Raw genomic sequence first — 18,931 nt, forward strand, 5'->3', positions numbered from 1 at the left:
CCTCGTCCAAACTTCAGACGAAGGTCTAGCCTCAGGTATCAGGTACCAATTACGTCCTCAGCCCATAATCCATTGCCCACAGGAAGGTACGGAGTGAAGGGCTGTGAGGCAAGGCGGAGGGGTACTTGTAGGCAAACACCGCTGACATCAGATCAAAGTACGGTATCGAACCAGCTACGTAGTTCTGCAAATACATGATCCGGTGGACCTGTCTCGCCCCTCTGATGTTTGCCTTATTGATCATGGTATCTAGGTATAGTCAAGGCTGAAGACAAGAGTTGGACGAGATCGGGAGCCCAGCTGGAATTTGTGAAGCGACGAGGCTGAGGCGTCCAACAGATGGTCAACGAGAAGTGGAACGAGACAGGCCGTAGGGAGGAGGGGGGGTCATTGATATCATGGACAGGGCAACAGCATCGCCGAAAGGACAGATAACATGTGCGATCACACATTAACGAGCACAACACTCGTCCGCAATACATTTCCCAGAACTTAAAAACGTACGAGTATATACCATTCCAAAACAGAAAATCATTAAATCCGCAATCCTCCCTCTTACATACCGTTCCTCCTCCTTCCTCCGCTCTTACTCCTAGCAATATGCGCCGTCAACCGCTTCTTGGTATCCACCAAACTCCTCTTATGCTTCGCCCTCGCCTTACCGACCGTCATCAAGAAGTTCTTCTTTCTCGCCTTCTCCTTGTTCGTCGACGACTTGCCCTCAGCCTCCTTCTTGGATTTCCTGATTGCTTGCGTAGACTTGTGCTCCTCGCGCCCAGGCTTGCCGTCCTTGGCCATGGCCACCCGCTCCTCCTTGGTGCTCTTCTTGCCAATCTGCGCAGGCAACTCGATGTCGTCGGCGGTAACGCCGTCTTCGATGTGCTTGGCAATAAGCTCTTGTCTCCTCTTGGAGACGTTGCCTGTCATCTTGTCTAATTGGGCCTCCCGGCGGAGTTCTGCCAGCTTGGCGAGATCGGCGGGTGTGAGGATCGTGGTCATGGCGAGCTTGGAGATGCGGTTGGCTTCGGCGGCGGTGGCCATGGCTTCGTCGGAGATGAGGTCAGGAGCCGCTGAGCTGTCGCGACGCTGCTTCTTGGCTGCGGGCCCTTCGTCCTCGTCGTCGGAGTGCTCGACGTTGATCCACCCGGTTGAAGAATCAGAATCGTTGGAGGCGACTTCCCACTCGTCGGAATTGAACCCGTCTTCATCATCATCATCATCATTCATCTTGGCGTCCCCATCGGCGTCCTCACCCTTCTCAGCGAGTTTCTTGAGTCTCTGCTCCTCCTTGTACTTCTCGAGAAGCTCGATACCCTCAATACCACTCTCCACTTGCTCTTCACCAAACTTGAGCCTCTTGACCTCGCCCGACTTCAATCCCATGGTCGCCTCCTTGCCGCGGAACTTCTTCTGCAGCAGCTCGGGGTAGACTTCACGGTAAAGAGACTGGAGACCCTTGGCGGCCATTACTACGCCCTTGTCCTTGGACTTTTGGTACATGACTAGATCTTGGAGGAGGGTCTCGCTCATGCAGAGCGGTTGGCGCAGAGCGACTTCGCGGATAGAGTTGATACCGGCAGAAGCGACTTCGGCGGCGGAAGCCTCAGAGACGAACTCATTGGCAATCTTGATAACGAGAGGCTCGATGGCGTCGGGAGGGACGTGGTTGTGTGTCGCCTGCGCCAAAGAGGCGAGGAACGAAGTGACGGACGGTTGCTTGGGCGTGAGGTACTTGGTGAACCACGGATACAAGGAAATGATGGTGAGCTTGTGCAGACCGACCAGACGGGTGACGAGTTGGAGGACCAGCAGCTTGTTATCCAGGGAGAACTTGCACTTGGTATTTTGCAGATGTTTCTGGAAAAGCTGCTCGGCGAAGCCCTGGGGATCGTGGATGAGGTGGAGAGCCGAAAAGTTGAGCGGATGAGGGGCATGCTTCTTGCGCTCCTGCTTCTTGATCTTCTCCATGGCCTTCTCCGTGGCCCTTTGGCGCTTCTTGGTCTTCTTGTTGATAGTGCCCTGATGCTTGACCTTCTTAATGTCAATCTCCTCGTCACTAGAGTCATCCTCCATCTCCTCGCGCTCCTTGTCGCCGCCCAAAAAGAAGCGGACACCACCGACGACGACCTTCTCGTTGTCGGATAAACAAGCCTCCTTCATGACGTCGCAGGGCCGGGCGTCGGTCCAGATCTGGCGGCGCCACAGCTCGCGGGTGATGCGGCAGGCCCACATGCCCTTGGTCGAAGTGCGGTCCGAGGTGACAAGGTTGTGCAGGACGGTCTGGATGGTGCGGTTGAGCTTGTGGTTGGTGGCCTTGGAGTTGGACTCGCGCAGGTCGCTGATGATCTTGGTGTAGAGGAGGGAGCGGAGGGACTTGGAGGGAGTCGAGATCAGGATGGGGAAGAGGGTGGTGAGCAGGCTGGTCGAGTCGATGACATCCTTGCGACGGAGGAGAGACAAGCTGCCAACGACCTTTTCACGGAGATCGGGGTTAAGGACGGCATGGTGTTGGGTCAAGAGTTCCTTGAGGTGGTCGAAGTAGGGGGCGGTGACATCGGGGTAGAGATCGGCGACGTGGGCGACGAGGTCAACGAGGTCGTGGAATTTCTTGTTGTCTTCGCTGGAAGCAGAGGAGGGAGACGAGATGAAGATTTGTCGTTGGGCGTCGTATGCGAGCCACTGGTCGTAGAACTCTTGGGCATAGGATCTGGAGGAGGAGGCCGTGTTAGTAAACAATGCGACCGATGATGGCAGCAATTGGCGACGACAAGAACAAGAACAACTTACTTGGGATCTCTCCTGATCTTGTACTGCAAGCTGACCAGGTCAGCATCGACCTTTTCGAGGGCGGCGACCTTTCTCTTGGGCATCTTGGCGGTATCGATTGTCGAGATGCAAGTCGCAAGAGTGGAAGCCGGTCCCTCTGTGTTCCTCGACCCTTCGCCTGGAGCTTCAGCGGTCCAGAATTTTTTGGGAAATTGATTCCTTATCGGTTCCTTATCAGTACCGCCGGTGGAGTTAATGGACTGTTCCAGGCGGGGAGGACCCTGGACAGCGGCATTCTGTACCCCACTTGAGCTGTGCCCTTTTAAATTTTCTTTTTCTGCCGCTTTTTCTTGGAATTCTCTTCCCTTTTCCCTTCCACAAATCACCATTCACTTGGGCGATTGACAGCAACTGCTTCCCGCGGTTTGCTAATCCCATTCCGGCGATGATGAATTCCTCATCCGCCACCTGAACATGGACAACTGAGACGATTGGCATATGCTGTCCTTCGTTTCGTCCTTCATCTTTCAACAACATGCGGCTCTTCCTCGTTCGACACGGAGAGACCGTCGACAACGTGGCCGGTTTATAGTACGTTCCATTCGATACACCATGTCTTCTGGACTTGGGCTAACATTCCCCAGCGCAGGCCTCCGCGATTCCCCCCTCACCACCCACGGTGTTTTGCAGGCACGTCGTCTAGCCTCCCACTTTGCCTCGCGGTCGTCCTCAATCGGTCCTGTCACGCACATCTTCTCTTCCGATCTGCAACGCGCAGTCAATACTGCCCAGGCCATTGTCGATGCCCAGGTGGAAAAGGCAACGGAGAAGGAAGACTCGGACCGTCCCGAGCTCCAACTGGTCCAAGTTGTCGAGCTCCGCGAACGCGATTTCCGATCCGCCGAGGGGAAGCGATTTGGCACGCCGCATCCCGATGCTGAAACGCACGACGAGATGCGCGCGCGAGCCACCGCCTTCATACAAGCCCACCTGGGTCCGCTGCTGGACAGTACATCCAATGGTGACAATTGCAAGACAAACACCTCCGTCGTGGTTGTCGCGCATGGCTTGATACTCAACTCGCTCTTGAGATCGCTTTTGGTGCGTTATGCCCCAGAAGAGATGACGAGGCTTGCCAATGTCAAGTCGTCGTCGGGCTCTGTTGCCGGAAGGTCAGAGTTCCTCGCTGCTTGGAGCAACACCGGATACCTCGAGATGAATGTGGATGTCATCCCTTCGTCTGAGGAGACCGAGAAGTCCGCTGTCAGGTTGGCTGTCGTCCGGGTCAACGCTCTTGACCACCTCCAAGGCGTGAAAAGGACAAGAGGCGGGATTGGCAGTGCCAAGTTTGACAGTAAACAGAAGACGATGGATGCGTTCTTCAAACCCGCTGCCAAAAGGCGACGGGTTGATTGATCGGTGTCACCAATGGGTATGTTCCTTCTCTTTTTTTTCTTCGGCGCCACACCCTCCCCGCTTTTTATGATGAGAAAAACAATGTTCACAGACCTGTACCGAAACACTATGTGGAAAAACTTGTCCAACCGCTATCTGAGAAAGCATCATCACAAGTGTTCATGTTATCATTCTTTTGATGCGAGCTATGTTGCTAACGGATCTCAAAAGACAGGATATCTTGAACTGGCGCCCCTCGAGGCTCGCTGAAATATGCGAAGTCATCGTCACTTTGGTGCATTGCAAATAGCTATCAATGACACTTGATCTTCATTATAACCATCTCTCATCGCTCTTCGTAAACTTGTGATATTGCATATTTGTGGTGACCATGCTCTTCGAACCTCTTGACGATGATGTCCCTCGTTACTATTCCTCATCGCTTTCACCTTCCTCGCTGTCAACAGACTCCAGCCCATCTCCTTCCTCCGACGGCAATATCCTTGGGAACCATCCATACTCTGCGAAGTCAACCATGAGCTCTCCCAGCGCCCCCGTTGTAACAACCACGCCTTCGGCCTCCAATGCCGCCGCTTGGCTGCGTGACCCTTCCGGCTGAGATCTTAGAACAGAATGGGTTGTCAGTGTTTGATCCATTACAATGACGGTCTACATGGAATTCATCAAGCGTTTTTTCTTCGAACCGATGTTCGAGCTGCCGTTGCAAGTACACATACCGCGGAGAAATAACCCCCTTGGCATTGATCACTCTCTGCCAGGGTACGTTCTCATGGTTGAACCGAGCTGACGGGTCAACGGGGAGGTGTTTGAGGCAGACGCCTACTTGCCGGGGACGTTGGGCTGTTTGTTTGTCAGCATTTCTACATATGATACGGAGACAAACATCGATGATATCGGGATGAGGTTCGTCTGGTGAACCGATATGTGTGGGAGATGGTTGCATACGAGTCCCGACCAGCTTTGCAATGTGGCCGTAGCTGGTGACTTTGCCATGCGGAATCTCTTGCACGGCGCTGTAGACGGCATGGAAGAAGGCTTGTGCCTCTTCGGAGCGAGCCATCTCAGCAATATCGAGTTTTATGGTCGGCGGGAAGGTGATTTGTGTACTAGTGAGAGTGGTTGCGTTTAAGTTGCGCTGGAGAATTGAATGCTGTTCGTGACAAAAACAGTTTTCACGATGTGTGGAAGTTCACACCCCCCACATTTTACAGTGACGTTTGGCATGATCAGCCTTCCTCAGCGTAACCGTAGAAAGAGCATTCACGAACGATGAAAACAATTTCCATCCTGTCTGCAAGAGATTCTGACGAAGATAATTGCAAAAAGATCACGATGTCAACGGTTGAGTTGACGGAAAACGAAAAAAAAAGAATTGGACAATACCGGGATTGAACCGGTGACCTTCCACAATGTCACTCGACAAGTCGACATGCGAAGCGGAAATCATACCACTAGACCAATTGCCCATTCGAGTTGAGGAAACAGGCGGTATCCTTGTTAATGAGTCGTGCAACATTGGAGTTCTCACCTCTGCTCTAGAAGAAGTCGTTCTAGAACTTCCATATCTGCCAGCTATTATATCATGCGCGTGAAAGCTGTATATCGGCGGCGCAGGAATGATCCCTCGAAAACTGGCAATCCGTGCCGCAAAGTTACCGTGGCATTTTCCAGCCCAAGATCACTGCAAGGGCGCACCTTGCACCAGCGGTATTGCCAAGAGGTCAAGAGATCTAACCAGGGTTAGGGCTAGAAGTGTCACGTTGGGCACTGTCGGAATCTCTAGGCTTGGAAAGATTGGAGAAAGCACGCTGCACATCGGGGCTGGTTCGCGGCATGAAAGCGGCGCAGACCTGTTCGGATATGTGACATTCTATCACGGACCAGTGATCATCGGACACACTTTCTCAATTCCTTTTCTTTCCTGATCTCCCCTTGAGCTCGGAGGAACCTCTTGAAGATGAAGCCTCAGTCCAAAATGTCGTGACACCATGAGCCAGCATGAGCCTCATGCTGTTGACGTTGCGCGGAATTTGCCTTGCGCCAGGATTCTTTTGAGCTTCAATCCCAATATCCAGTCTCCCTCCAAGCTGGCGATGGAAGTCATCACAGGACTGTCGCGCCGCTCTCCCTGGATGACGTGCGGGGCAGCTGAAGACATTGATGCCAGGTAGGTCAGCCCTACGCCCCTTCCGACCGACGAGCTCCTTTCATTAGATAGCCTATCAGCGCACCTTCTTCTCTGACACTCAGTGACAGCAATCTTCAACTGCGTTCCGTCACATCACGGAGGTCTCGCAATGTCGCATGCGGGCGAAAGGTGTCGTGACTGCCCTTGGTGAGCAGGGGATTGACAAAGTACTTCACGCCATGGTCCCCCCTTCACTTCATCGCTCTCACTTTCAACCGAAGCTGGCGTACTTCATGATTGTGCTACCGGGCATTTACGTCGGTCCATGCCCTTTGCTATCACACCACCTGAGCCCCAGCCTCTGGGCCAACTGTACACCTACCAGAAGCTGCAAACCCCAGGAGATATTCGGACCGTGACCCTATTCCCAGGTGATTTCAAAGATGATATCGTCATCCGTATTTCTTGCGCCATGCTGCGACTCTCCAACTTCAATCCCACACCCCAAACTCGCATGACACTGGAAGAAGTCACCGCAACCTTACCTCCAGGCTGGACAGTGGGCGAAACCTGGGACAACCGGTACATCTTCGGACGCGTGGACCATGGCAGGAGGGAAGAGCGCCTCTCCCGAACGTCTTGGTCTCATCCAGATTCTTTGATGGATCCTTCCGGATACGTGAAGTCCGAATCCGATGATGATGGTCATATCATGAGAGCAGAGCCAAGGTATGAGGCCCTGTCGTACAAGTATACCTGGGGCTCTAGCGCGAAGCCAGAGGTGACCTTCGTCTGGACCGACACCCGAGATACTCCCGCTCCCATCCGTGCGAAAAAGTTCAAGGGACCGATTCCTTCCGGCTACACGCACCTTCTCATCGGGATAAACCTCGCAGCAGCTATGCGCCAACTACGACATCGAGATCATCACCGCATTCTCTGGATTGACGCCCTGTGCATCAACCAACTCCACATTCTCGAGGGCAACGCCCAGGTTCACCGCATGAGCGACATCTTCAGACTCGCAGAGAGAGTCATATTCTGGTTAGGAGAAAGTACGCACGACAGCGGGCATGCCTTGGAGACTCCGGGGGACCCAGGGGGGCAGTACTTCCTCACTTTAGATCGACGCATTTTCCGCGCACCGGAGGCCACTGAGTCAACCTGGTATCGCAAGGAGATCGTCTTACCTACAGCGCCAAAACCTGGCTGGCCATCAAGAAACTCCTGAGCCGCCCCTGGTTCACCCGCCAATGGATCGTTCAAGAAATTCGTCTTGCCAAACCCTCAAATACCATCATTCGCTGCGGGAGAAGCGAAACCTCCTTCACCCACTTCCGCAGTGCCATCGCCAACCTCTACATCAAATCATCCCTACACCCCTGTCTCCCACGGTCCTTACTTCTACTAGACCTTGTTCGCCCTGAGAATGGTCGAACACCGCTATCGGATGTACTCCTCTACCTCGGCAAATCAGGGTATGCAGACATGCGCGATCGCGTTTTGGGTCTCCACGGCTTGCTTAGCCCGGTGTTTAAGGAGAAATTGAGGCCGGATTACAGCAAGAGCGTGTACCAAGTGTACAGGGAGACGTTCCTTGCCTATTCAGGGCACGCAAAACGCTTGGGGCTGTTGCAAAAATGTTACCTGAACAAGTCAGAGACGTTAAAGAAGTCGCCGAGTTGGATGCTGGACCTGAGTGATTTGAGCGTGCCTACAATCGTGAAGCATCAGTTTGCGGCGGGGTTTTCTCGCTGCTACACCAAACTTGTCCCCGAAAGCCCGAACGTGCTCACAGTGATGGGAGTGAGGTGTACCACCATCAAGACGATTAGAGATCCGTTCCCGAAAAAGTCGAAAGAGTTGCTACGAGCAGTAAGAGACCATACGGCCAGGGAACTTGCTGAGAATGAGGGATCAACTTACGTAACCGGCGAACCCTTCAAAACGGCCTTTTCGAAGACGGTATGCTGCAACTACCTCCATCAACGTCTTACGGACGTGGTGTGGTATCCGACTCTGGAAAGCTGGCTGTGGCAGGATTCCGCGCATGCCTTTTTTGGTCCTCGCGCGCAACTTCCATCCCCAAAACCTTCCGCAATCACGGACTGCGAAACCAACAAATCCAGCAACTGGTACGAAGCAGACCTCGAAACTCGCCTCTGGCACCGCCGCTACGTTACAACTCACGAGGGTTTCATCGGCATTGGTCCGCCGGACGTTCAGGAGGGGGATATCATCTGTGTGTTCCTAGGTTTCGACACGCCGGTCGTCTTGCGCCCATTGCCTCGGTCTCCCTCTCGACCCCCATTGCAACCACTCTCAGGACCTTCAACTTCACCTTTAGCAGTAGCCAGCACCAGCGACAAATACCTCTTCGTAGGCCCCGTCGTCATCTACGGTCTCCACGATTCCCTCTCCCTCCTCGGCCCGCTTCCCACTCCTTGGCGGGTCATTCGCAAGGATGGTATCTGTGCAGGGCACGATGATTCGGCGGTGTTTCAACGGTTCAGGAATCAAGTAACGGGGGATATCATCACTCATGACCCCAGAATGAGTCCTGAGGTTTTGAGGGCGAGGGATGTACCGATACGGGAATTCGTCCTCGTGTAGCACTCATGATACTCGGACACTGGATGGCAAGGAGAAGAAAGATGGACTGAGACTCACCACGAGACCTGCTCGGCCACACTACCGAGCAGAACCCATCGAAAGCGAGGAAGAACTCCACACAGGAGTACCTCTGTAGAAAGGCCTTGGGGTTTCTCTCGAGAGCAAGGTTGAGTTGAGGCCGAGATCGAACTGGAAGCCGGGTTGGAGACGGGATCGAGCCAAATATCGTGATTCAGAGGGAGCCACACCAAGGTCCCGTCGGACACCTACGGGCAGTGAGAGACGCGAAGCCCAAATCTAGGTGCCCAGGGGAAGGAAATAATTGCGAGTGTCGAGCTTTGACGGCCTGGTGGTGATCAAGACACTGATTGCAGCCGAAGTCGAGACTCGAGTCTGGAGGGCGGGTAGATGACGGGCTGGAAATGACGACGGCTGTTGAGTGGCTCGCGATAACGACAGCGGCGATACGGAAGTGGTATCCGGTATGCCGTGGCGTGGGCGGTGACAATCGCGGTAGCGGCGGTTAATGGTGTCGCCTGCCTCTGTCCCTAGAGGCATCGTTGTCCCTCCACCTGACCGGTTCCTGTCCTTGTTCCTTTTCCGTCCTGTCCCGAGTCCTTGTGCTGTTACTGGAGCTTGGGTAGGGCCCGAGAGGGCGATGGCGAGAAGACTAGGTACTCAGGCGGCACAAGAATATGGATGTACTGGTTGGGATTCGGGACATGTAAGACGGTCGAATGGGTGGATGGGTAGTTTCGGACCGGAGCAAGCGCGGCCTAGGTAGGCATTGGGATAGGTGCACGGTTCGGGTGGTCTTGTGGTGATGCCGTTGTTGTGGTCGTGGCCGTTGCCGCGGTGCATGGTGGTCCGGTCAGGCATGGATCCGGAAAGCTACTCGCTGTTGTTTGACACAGTGGGCCTGGGGATCTCGCGAGAAGTTGTTTCGTTGTCGACCAAAGAATCGTTGCATCCTCGACTCTGTAACTTCTCGGCAGCCATGGAAGGAAGCTGCCTATCGTCACTCCTTCCGGCACTGGGGGCTGTGTGCGCATCTCAGGTGTGGAAGGCTCAGTGAACAATCTTTCCGGAGCGGTCGAGGCTTCCGAGACATCTGATCCATGTCCCAAAACCCAAAAGAACTGGTGCTTTCTGATGGCCTGATCTCGAGAACTGCCCTCGCGATTCTTAGGGTACCACCATGCAGACTTTGACGGTATATGGGGTCGGAGTGAATCGGTATCGGTGAAGGTGTAGGTGCCGAAGACGCGGGCCGCCAGCGGCGGGACCTGGTCCTTAGCAGCAGCCTCCTTCTTCTCCGCCTCCGAGGGCGAGACGGGCTTCAGCACATCGACGCTGTCCTCCGGGCTGAACTTGCCCTTCGCGGGCGGCCGTGTGTGGAGGTGGTTTGGGGAAGCTTCGTTACGAAAATCACGGTGCTGTGTCTATCTCATCATCTCTTTTTCTCTCATTTGTTTCTCCATCTTGTTCTCTATCTCTTTTCCCATCCTCTCGCTCTGTGTCGCACAAAGACTGTCAACATCCACCCAATTCACTGACGCTTCGGCCCTAGTGTATCGACGTCAAGTTAGCAAGGTGCCAGACCTAAACATGTGCTTCCGGTCTCGGCTACTGCTCGATGCGGTTGACCAATGTATTTGGTGACCCTTGTCAGTTAGGTTTCAACCAAGGACTCGTCTTAAGGCCGGACTCGCAGATGGATGTTGAGAAGCCAGGAAGAAATCGTGATGCTCGTAAAGCAAAGTGCGGTGCAGGGCGATCAAGGCCTGCCATTGCTCATGGTTGATGGGCTTGTTAGCGGGATCGGTCTCGGCATTCTGGGCGTTGTCGACCTCGATACATTTGCTCTCGACCATAACAAGACCAGCATAGATGCCTTTGACCTCGGTGACAAGCTGCTCCTGGGAAATAGCGCGTGTCTCGGGCTGTCTGAGGAACTCAATCGACATATCTTCGGACTGAGCAGGGGTTCGACTGGGCGTGTTTTAGGACGACCACTAAGTCCGACAGCTCTAACGAACTCCAATCGCTTGTCTGCAATGTGTTCGATTATGCTCAGAGGACTGCTACCACGAAGGGCATCGAGTACCTTTACCATCAATCAAGCTGTTCTTCATCACGTCGTCCAGCGTTTACACTCGTGAGACACCTTTCACAGGGGCAGGCAACTGCAATGGACAAGAAAAGACGAAATATAGATTTCAAACGTGCTGCTCCACGCCGAGGCGCGCTCCGCCTACGACAACGGCATGCGCGCCATCCTGCAGAAGAAGGCGACGCTGGACGCCATGACGGCGCGTCGGAGAAAACTGGTAGAGGAGCTGCACGAGCGCGAGGAGGCGGCGAAACGGCAGAAGATGGATGAGGAGAAGGGTACCTCTAAACAGTGAATCGGTATCGGTGCGATCTTCGAGTCTCTGGTCTGAGACTGATCCGAAACCGAAGCCTTGAATCTGGATAGACCGACCGATTGGCAAGTATGCTCCCTTAGTCCTCAGGCCTTGAATATTCTCCTCGATGTTCAACTCGCACATAGGTCGAGGTCAATCCAAGACCTGGTATTCCTGCCGTCCATTCGAAGTCGTGGTGGAGCAAGGCGTATGTAGTGATCTCGTTGATGTCGTACATCGACATATGGAAATCTCTTCCTTTAGTAACTGCCGCCCGATAGAAATTGGCTTTAGTTGCTTTTCGACGTTAATGAATCCCGCGGCTTCCTGGCTCAACCCTTAGCTATCGTCCGTGGATGCGGCGCTCGGCGCAGATGCTCAACGTCCCGACCTCTCGAAGCAACATAGGGGTATCAACGTGGCCGCGTGATGAGGTTCCTTGATACGGGGGCAGCCTGGCAACCGATTGCCCGAGATTGGCCGTGTTGCCGTCCCGGTGATATCGGTACCACGTGCCTCAATCACGGACTGCATGCGAAGGTCAGGCTGGAATCGAAAATGATGTATGTCAGCGAATGTCAATCTTCATAAAAAGGTGAGTCACCTACAGTATCTCCCTACAAAGCTCAATAGGAATGCTTTTTCCTACATTTCCTCGAGCATCCGTAGTTGAGCTGGCAGAAGCTCTGTAGCTGAGGGCGTGATGTGGGAAGAAATGCCGAGGAAATTGAAGGGAGGATTTGAAGACTTGTATATCTTGCTCTTGTTGGAGGGCCCGAACTTTACGCACCATTTGATGTCGACAAGGCAATAATAACGCTGCAAAACTGGGCGCAAGGCAACTGCCCGCAGAGCCCCAACCCCATAGGTAGTGGTTCGCGAACCAGGTGGCCAAAAGGTACGCCTCCTAGGAGGTACGTACCCGACTGGACAGTCCAGAAACAATAAGTCCAGTCCCACTCGGGTTTCCTGCTCCCGTCCTGGCCAAGAACCGGACTGAATACAGGGTGAGGATTTACAGCCCAATCCCTAAAAGTCGGTTCGCTCGGTACTTGGAAAGAGCACCTTTTACAGTCCTCCTTCCAGTTGGTAAGTTGAGGTTAGAAAAGCTTCTTACCGCGGCCCAAGATCGCAAAGTACTGGGCTAGCAGACCAGATGTCGAAGTCTGAAACCTCTGCAAGTGCAATGGAAGTGTGTGCAGGGACAATGTGAGGCTCTTCCAGCCGCCTGCCTGCCCGATCCCGAATGCAATGTTGATGGGAGGTGCTTTGCTCGTCGAACGTGTCTGCCTTAGCCCAAAGCCAGCTGACGAACCTTCTTCCTCGGGTCGCCAGTCAAAGTGAAGTGTATTCTCGCGGCTCCGGGATCCAGTTTCGCCCTGCCGGTCGGCACCCACCATCAAAAGCGACCTTCACTTACTCGGAGGTGGTCACCGCCTTCCTTCTGCCCAAGTCGCCTTCACCCGACGTCCGGTCAAAACAATTTCTACTAGGACCCCTCCGGTCGTGCCTGGACTTCATGTCTCTCCCAACCCGACTTCCACCCTCTTCTTCCTCACAATTCGTTGCCTCCATTTTCCCCTGTCGTTTTTACCACAATTACAATTGATACTTTCAACCTTCGATTGTGACAAAGCTGAGGTACCTTCTACTTACAAGTGGGCAGTTCCGCCGTTGTTTATTGGGCCGGCCACCTCACTCCCGCGCCTACCATCAACACCGCCAAAACACATTAATGTACGGTACAGGGTACTTCCACGTCCGTCCCAGAGCGGTATAGCTTTAGAAACACGGCAGGAAGCGACAACGGTTTGGACAGCAGGGCCAAGAAGAACCTGAAATCTCCGCCGAAACCCCAGCGGGTAGCCAATTGGACTGATGCTCCTCCCTCCAAAAGTCTCCAAGCAACCATCACCAACGTTGATTTTCTTAGTCCCACCATCTTTCATCCATCCCGCTAAATCATCGTGGTACCAACATTCCGCTGTATCCTCTCTCGTCGCTCTCTTGTCGTCGTTCCCTCATCGCTTGATGTCTACCGTGGAAAGAGGACTTCTACAGGCATCAAAAGTCCATGAGGGCCAGGTTGACTTGACATCATGAGTATGACGGTCTTTCATTTAGGTCTCCATCATATATTGTCGACATGGAGGCCACAAACCCCTTCCGCCCACATAAACCTCTTCCGCCCACATAATCCCCCCCCCCTGTGGCACAAGCGAGACACCTGGTCGCATGTTGTCGGTGACTACGACATTTTGTTATGCCGACACAGCATATATATATCCCGACACCCTTTCCTTCTCTTAGGGCTCGTAGGAGCAACAGTCATTCCACCTTCCACTTCAATTCCACTTTCTTGCTTCCATCATTCACGTATATACCTTCATCAAGGCCTGCCTCCGTCCCGGCTTCTACTCTACCCTCGTTGTTTCAACCACAGCTCGGAGTCACCATGCCGTCCCACAATAACAGTAGTTCGTCACCCCTTCCGACCTCGACAACAAGGAAGGCCGATGCTCACTCTTCCGCTAACCACCCTAGGTATGCACACAAGGACACTGCTGTAAGATAAGGCAATATTATGCGTTCCTCTAATCTAACATCATCTTGTATTAGCAACCGAGCGGCTCTTTCACAGAGCGGCTTAACGCCCACCAAGACGAGAACCTTCGGACTGTCCAACGCGTCTCAGCTAGAGTCTGCTGCTTCAGGACATAGCCATGTCAAAATCTTTGACGATGGCTCTCTCCAGCACCAACGCCTAGCGATGTTTGAGGCGCAACACGTCTTAGATGACAGCAATGCCTATGCTCGCTTCCAAGACAGCACCAATACCGCTACCGCCAACAGAGACGAGGCAGCACGCATTGCTTTCCATCAGACTCGCGCTGCCGAAGCCATCCATCAGTTCGACAATACCTTCAATCTCAACAAGTAGTTGTCTATACCACTTGTTACAGGGGCGTCGATTTATGGTTCCTTTCATCCCGTCATCTTCAAAACGAGGATTCATCCACGGGTTCATTCGTTACCCCACAACCGTTCACACAGCGCCCCACAAATCAAATCTCGAAATTACAACCAATCAAGTTTTGAGCTTGCATCCTAAATAGGAAAACCATCGCTCAAGCACTTACACCACGCCAGGACCAGGGCTCCATTAATTGGAGAAACGTTCTCGATCGTTACAACGGCGTCCCGTCAGGCCCAGACATTTCGTTAATTCGGGATGATCCCCAAAACCCCAAATCGCAAAAGCCCAGAAACACATGTGCTTCCATTCGTACGACTTCCATCACGATGCTACCGGTATCATTCCGTTGCCGCTTGTCACCAAGCACCGCTCATATTTCTTTCCTCCACCACACACTCGGAAAACCCTTTCCTTTGTTATCATCTCGATCACAGCCACAACTATGATACACGAAGGCTACTATGCCCATTTAGCAACCCTACTCTTTACGTCCCATTTCACGCCATCTATGCTACACACATCCAACGACGATCTATCGCTTCCTTTCTGCAACATTTGGCACATCTCTTTTCCCCATCTGCTCGTTAAATTTCACTTCATCCAATCCACCAACCCCGCACGACACGCGGGTCGCATGTCACACCTAGGTCGTTGGGCCCGACAAGACCATGGACAACGGTCACCATCAAGACACTACACGCCGCGTTTTCTTTGCTGTAATCACAGTTACTGGCACCGACAGACTCTCATTCTGCCTTTGCACAGAGGTGTCCATCCTGGTAATCATCAACGGCGCGGTGCCTGCGCCTGCTACCCTCGGTGAAGTTGGAGGAGAGTTGGAGAAGGAGTTGGAGAACGCAACGCCAAGCGATTAATGCAGGGGTTAACGATGTACACGACGTACCCCAAAAGGTACATCATCTCCTCGGCATAATGCAGCGAGCGACGGGAGCTGCATGACCTTTGAGTATAGTATGGATGAATTCTTGGATGAAATGATGACGGGAGATACACCAGATGGATAGAAAGACAGCTTTCAGATAAACCTAAACTTCTCGAATATCACGTTGTCAGTTCGGAATCTCCTTTGCTTTCGCCCGTGAAAAGGCAGAGGTACTTCCACGATTTCTTTGGGTACTCGTTGTACCTGCTTCTCCAAATCTCCAACCCCCCTCATGCGGAGAATTTCCGTCGTGCTCACTGCTCCCGTGGTGCTCACACAGTAAAGTGCGGTGTAATGCGATCACGGCTTGCCATTGCTCAGCATTGCACGACAGTCGGACATATTGTACCATGCATGCTCTGTATTGTCTCAATTCCACATACCCGCTGTTACATATAAGATGTGCATACATCCCACAGAGTGCCATGTTATAGAAAGACCCCAAATCGGTAGTGGTGTCCTAACCGGTAAGCCGAAGAGGTGATTATTTTGGGAATAATGAACTTGATATGTATTTATCCGTAGTCTGTCTCCCGCCTGCTATGTGAATGAAGTCTATATTAATGCTGAAGCCAGTACTATGCCAAATTTCCTTCCCATGCTTGCTGTCGATATCTTATGTCTTGATCCATTCCAATGCCCGCCATATATCAATCCCACCCATCATCTACCACTTCACATCTCCATTTCCTCCACAGCAGCCTGTCCTTTTATCCTCCACTCTCCCACCACGCCCATCCCTTCCTCTTCCTTCTCCCTCATGTACCCAACTCCCCAATCCCTCCGTCCCGTTAACAAACCACTACAAGCCTCCAACCTAGCATAAAGCGCCAACTCCTCTCTCTCCTTTATCCCCTCTTCTCTTCCAGTTAACTTCTCTCCCTGGGCTTTATTAACGGAACCATTACATCCCAAGACCCCCCAGTCCAGAACCTCCAGAATCCCCCTCCCCCACTTGTCTCTCACCCGCACGTTAGCCCCCTGCTCCATTAACACACTTATAGCAGTTTTCCTTCCCAACCTCGCCGCCATTAACAAGGGCGTTTCTCCTCTTCTGTTCCTCGCTTCAATGTTTGCTCCGCCTCTTATTAGGGTTTCGAGGATGCTTTGGAGAGTGCGAGACTTATCGTCTTCGTGATCAGGAATATGCTGAATGAAGGCCATAAGGGGAGTGGTGCCTGATTTGTCATATGCGTTTGGGTTTATGCCTACGGCGCTGTGCCCAGAGGAAGGGTGGAGGAGGGAGTGTAAGTGGCGGAGGCGAGATGGAAGGGGATTTTCCTTTTCTGTCACTACCCCGAAAGTACTTGTAATAGGAGAGGGGTGGGAAGTGGGACCAGGGGATTGAATGACGTGGATAGGGGTGAATTCCGATGAGAGTGACGAGTGTCTGCTGCGCTTTTGGGGACGGCTACTGGACGTGGATGATAAGGCAGAACGTTGCTCGTCCATGCTTTGTTGGTTGATGATGGCTTCTGCCAGACAGTGCAAGCCGTTACGGCCTTCGGAGTCCTCGGCGATGGGGTTGGAATAGGCTGAGTGGATGATTTTGATGAGGCGGGCGTGGTAGGCTAGGAAGGGGCCCTCGTCTGCTGGAGAGGGTACTCCAGCGACGCTGACGCTGGGGGAGGGGATACTGGAGGGTGTGCTTGATCGGTTAGGGAGTTCGTGTGGAGAATAGGAGACGGGGCTACCGTATATGGGAGTTCCAGGTTGTAGAATGGCCGCGCCCGGCTGGACATTGGCGACTGGATCGAAGCCGAATGCATCTCGAGATAGTGGAATTGCGGGATTGCAGTATGCTAGGACATCGGTCAAAACCTCCCGGTTTGCCACCAGGGATGCTGCCCGGTGGAAGAAGGTGCGACCATAGACATCGGTGATATGGAAGATGTCCTGGTTAGAGTGACGAACGAGGTCAAGAAGTCTTCGCAGAGAAGACAGGACGCTTGGGACATTGGTGAACCATTCGAGGCTCAAGACATGAAGAAACGTCTGGTTTGCAGTGTTGGTAAGGCCTAAGGCACCGCCGGCGTATGGTACGAGCCGAAATAGCTGCTCTTGACAGCCGCTTTTGGCAGCAAACAAGTGAAGTAGGGTGTTGCCAAAGGGGTCATGCAACTGGCATACCTCCGGTGATGGATTCCTGACCAGGTCGCTAACTTCATCCCGTATCTCTCCGGTTGGTATCAGCCATGAGCCTTCTTCTCTTGTCGTTTCCGCCACGATTGCGCACCAACAAGTTCCGCTACCATGCCCGGGTGCTGGAACTTCAGCACAGTTCAGGGTATGGGCAGTCAGGAAATCCCCTGGTACCGCAAAGCCCAGTGTGGGGGACTCCTCGAAGGTGCCAATGTCCGTCTCTGGAAGCTCGCAAGACTCGGCCCACCAAGGGTGTCGTTGTATCTCTTCGAGGTCTGACCCACTCGCTATCGTGAAGTTGTCGAGTAATGAGCACACCTTTTCGGCGTATAGCGTCGAACAGTCGGATATCCTTCGTTGGACCTCCCTAGGCTGTGGTCGGCCAATGATATGGCCTGGTGTTCGCTTGCGAATGGTAGACTTTGACAGACAGTCGATGCGTTGATCCATCTCAACTCGTGACTCCGGGCGCAGATAACGGGGGTCGTTGTCGAGCATTTTATGCACTGTCTTTTGAGCCGAGTTTTTTCTGGAGACCGGTCAGCCACCGTTGACTTGCCAGGGAGCGGTGCTTTATCACATACCGGGGAGCGAAGAGATCATCCTCAAGAACCTTAATGATCCTTCCGATAGACAAGGTTGTGTAGACATACAGTCTGGCCAACTTCCGTGACCTCGACACGGTCCACTGAGGTGGCCGCCCAATCCTTGTGCCCCCAGGAGAAGCTTTGGAGGATGAGGTTCCAGAAGAGGACATAATAGACGAGTATAAGGAGGACTGGGATGTTTATTTCGCTTGAGACCGAGAGGGTGGTGTTGTTCTTCGGGGATGTAGTTCCTCTTCGGGGACCTGTACCATCATATACCTGTGTTCATCCCCATGTTGGTCCCCGAAGAGTACCCACATGCCACATGGCGACCCGGTCGCATTCTTTGACAAAGGCCGTAAGCTCATGGTATGGATTGTTCATTGTGAGATGCTGAACTGGGGTGTTCGTCCTCGTAGGAGTTAACTGATAGCCAAATGCAGACGGAGCGGCGATGTTCGACGGCAGACCTCAGATACGTACGGTAACGTACCGTCTAGGGAGGATGACAAGGGTATTGTGGGACAGTTGAACTGGTAATATCAACCGTTGTGTTTTGCATATTTGGCAAAAAGGGGTTGCCGAAGTGTAAAAAGTCGGGTTGTTGGGTCTGTTGTAGCGCGGCCAGGTCCTGGGCAGTAACGGGATGTGTTAGCGGGTTTAGGAGAGCAAAGGCGAGGGATGAAAGATAGCCAGAGCAGCAAGAGCGTACGTCCGCAGAGAGTCAGTATCAACCTAAGGAACGGTACCTGATAGGTAGATCAGTAATCTCGGCCTCAAGAACGGGCTCGGGAATTGCCGAGTGATCGGGTTGCGCATCAACGGTTGACGGGCTGATAGAAGGTGGAAACAACAGAGAGGATATGGTGCGAGAGCATGCATTTTCCCGGCGGTCTTCCATGCAGCAATGGTCGAGAGTGAAAGCGAGGATAAGGTTGCGGACGGTTACAC

At 53.1% G+C, this 18,931-nt stretch overlaps 8 protein-coding genes and 1 non-coding gene across 9 annotated transcripts; 4 read left to right on the forward strand and 5 right to left on the reverse strand.

Moving 5' to 3' along the window:
* Window positions 1-555: 555 nt before the first annotated feature.
* On the reverse strand, window positions 556-2,870 carry B0H65DRAFT_425010 (SDA1-domain-containing protein; the record flags this gene model as incomplete). Its single annotated transcript, XM_062824545.1, has 2 exons — window positions 556-2,707; window positions 2,788-2,870. The coding sequence occupies 2 exons, from the start codon at window positions 2,868-2,870 to the stop codon at window positions 556-558; spliced, it is 2,235 nt and encodes a 744-aa protein (XP_062682375.1).
* Window positions 2,871-3,140: 270 nt separating this feature from the next.
* Window positions 3,141-4,503, forward strand: B0H65DRAFT_467616 (histidine phosphatase superfamily). Its single transcript, XM_062826916.1, has 3 exons — window positions 3,141-3,357; window positions 3,411-4,198; window positions 4,393-4,503. The coding sequence occupies exons 1-2, from the start codon at window positions 3,302-3,304 to the stop codon at window positions 4,180-4,182; spliced, it is 828 nt and encodes a 275-aa protein (XP_062682376.1). The 5' UTR covers window positions 3,141-3,301; the 3' UTR covers window positions 4,183-4,198; window positions 4,393-4,503.
* On the reverse strand, window positions 4,504-5,606 carry B0H65DRAFT_467619 (6-O-methylguanine DNA methyltransferase). The gene is made up of 3 exons (XM_062826917.1): window positions 5,128-5,606; window positions 4,899-5,022; window positions 4,504-4,783 (listed from the first exon to the last, which is right to left on the reverse strand). Exons 1-3 carry the CDS (start codon window positions 5,240-5,242, stop codon window positions 4,591-4,593), a joined length of 432 nt encoding a protein of 143 aa, XP_062682377.1. The 5' UTR covers window positions 5,243-5,606; the 3' UTR covers window positions 4,504-4,590.
* Window positions 5,556-5,648, reverse strand: B0H65DRAFT_t258. The gene has a single exon. It is a non-coding gene; the product is annotated as a tRNA-Ala (tRNA).
* Window positions 5,649-6,170: 522 nt separating this feature from the next.
* Window positions 6,171-8,923, forward strand: B0H65DRAFT_443079 (heterokaryon incompatibility protein-domain-containing protein; the record flags this gene model as incomplete). The annotated part of the gene is made up of 3 exons (XM_062825613.1): window positions 6,171-6,349; window positions 6,539-7,365; window positions 7,488-8,923. The coding sequence occupies 3 exons, from the start codon at window positions 6,171-6,173 to the stop codon at window positions 8,921-8,923; spliced, it is 2,442 nt and encodes an 813-aa protein (XP_062682378.1).
* Window positions 8,924-10,602: 1,679 nt separating this feature from the next.
* Window positions 10,603-10,890, reverse strand: B0H65DRAFT_426693 (uncharacterized protein; the record flags this gene model as incomplete). The annotated part of the gene is made up of 1 exon (XM_062824647.1): window positions 10,603-10,890. One exon carries the CDS (start codon window positions 10,888-10,890, stop codon window positions 10,603-10,605), a length of 288 nt encoding a protein of 95 aa, XP_062682379.1.
* A 90-nt stretch (window positions 10,891-10,980) lies between these two features.
* B0H65DRAFT_549443 (uncharacterized protein) lies at window positions 10,981-11,331 on the forward strand (the record flags this gene model as incomplete). The annotated part of the gene is made up of 2 exons (XM_062829659.1): window positions 10,981-11,049; window positions 11,140-11,331. The coding sequence occupies 2 exons, from the start codon at window positions 10,981-10,983 to the stop codon at window positions 11,329-11,331; spliced, it is 261 nt and encodes an 86-aa protein (XP_062682380.1).
* A 2,584-nt stretch (window positions 11,332-13,915) lies between these two features.
* Window positions 13,916-14,272, forward strand: B0H65DRAFT_426348 (uncharacterized protein; the record flags this gene model as incomplete). The annotated part of the gene is made up of 1 exon (XM_062824628.1): window positions 13,916-14,272. The coding sequence occupies one exon, from the start codon at window positions 13,916-13,918 to the stop codon at window positions 14,270-14,272; it is 357 nt and encodes a 118-aa protein (XP_062682381.1).
* Window positions 14,273-15,926: 1,654 nt separating this feature from the next.
* Window positions 15,927-18,150, reverse strand: B0H65DRAFT_525935 (uncharacterized protein; the record flags this gene model as incomplete). The annotated part of the gene is made up of 3 exons (XM_062828849.1): window positions 15,927-17,309; window positions 17,382-17,922; window positions 17,978-18,150. 3 exons carry the CDS (start codon window positions 18,148-18,150, stop codon window positions 15,927-15,929), a joined length of 2,097 nt encoding a protein of 698 aa, XP_062682382.1.
* Between the last annotated feature and the right edge of the window lie 781 nt (window positions 18,151-18,931).

The sequence above is a fragment of the Neurospora tetraspora genome (genome assembly GCF_033439725.1).
Source record: "Neurospora tetraspora strain CBS 560.94 chromosome Unknown B0H65scaffold_4, whole genome shotgun sequence".
Lineage (NCBI taxonomy): Eukaryota > Fungi > Ascomycota > Sordariomycetes > Sordariales > Sordariaceae > Neurospora > Neurospora tetraspora.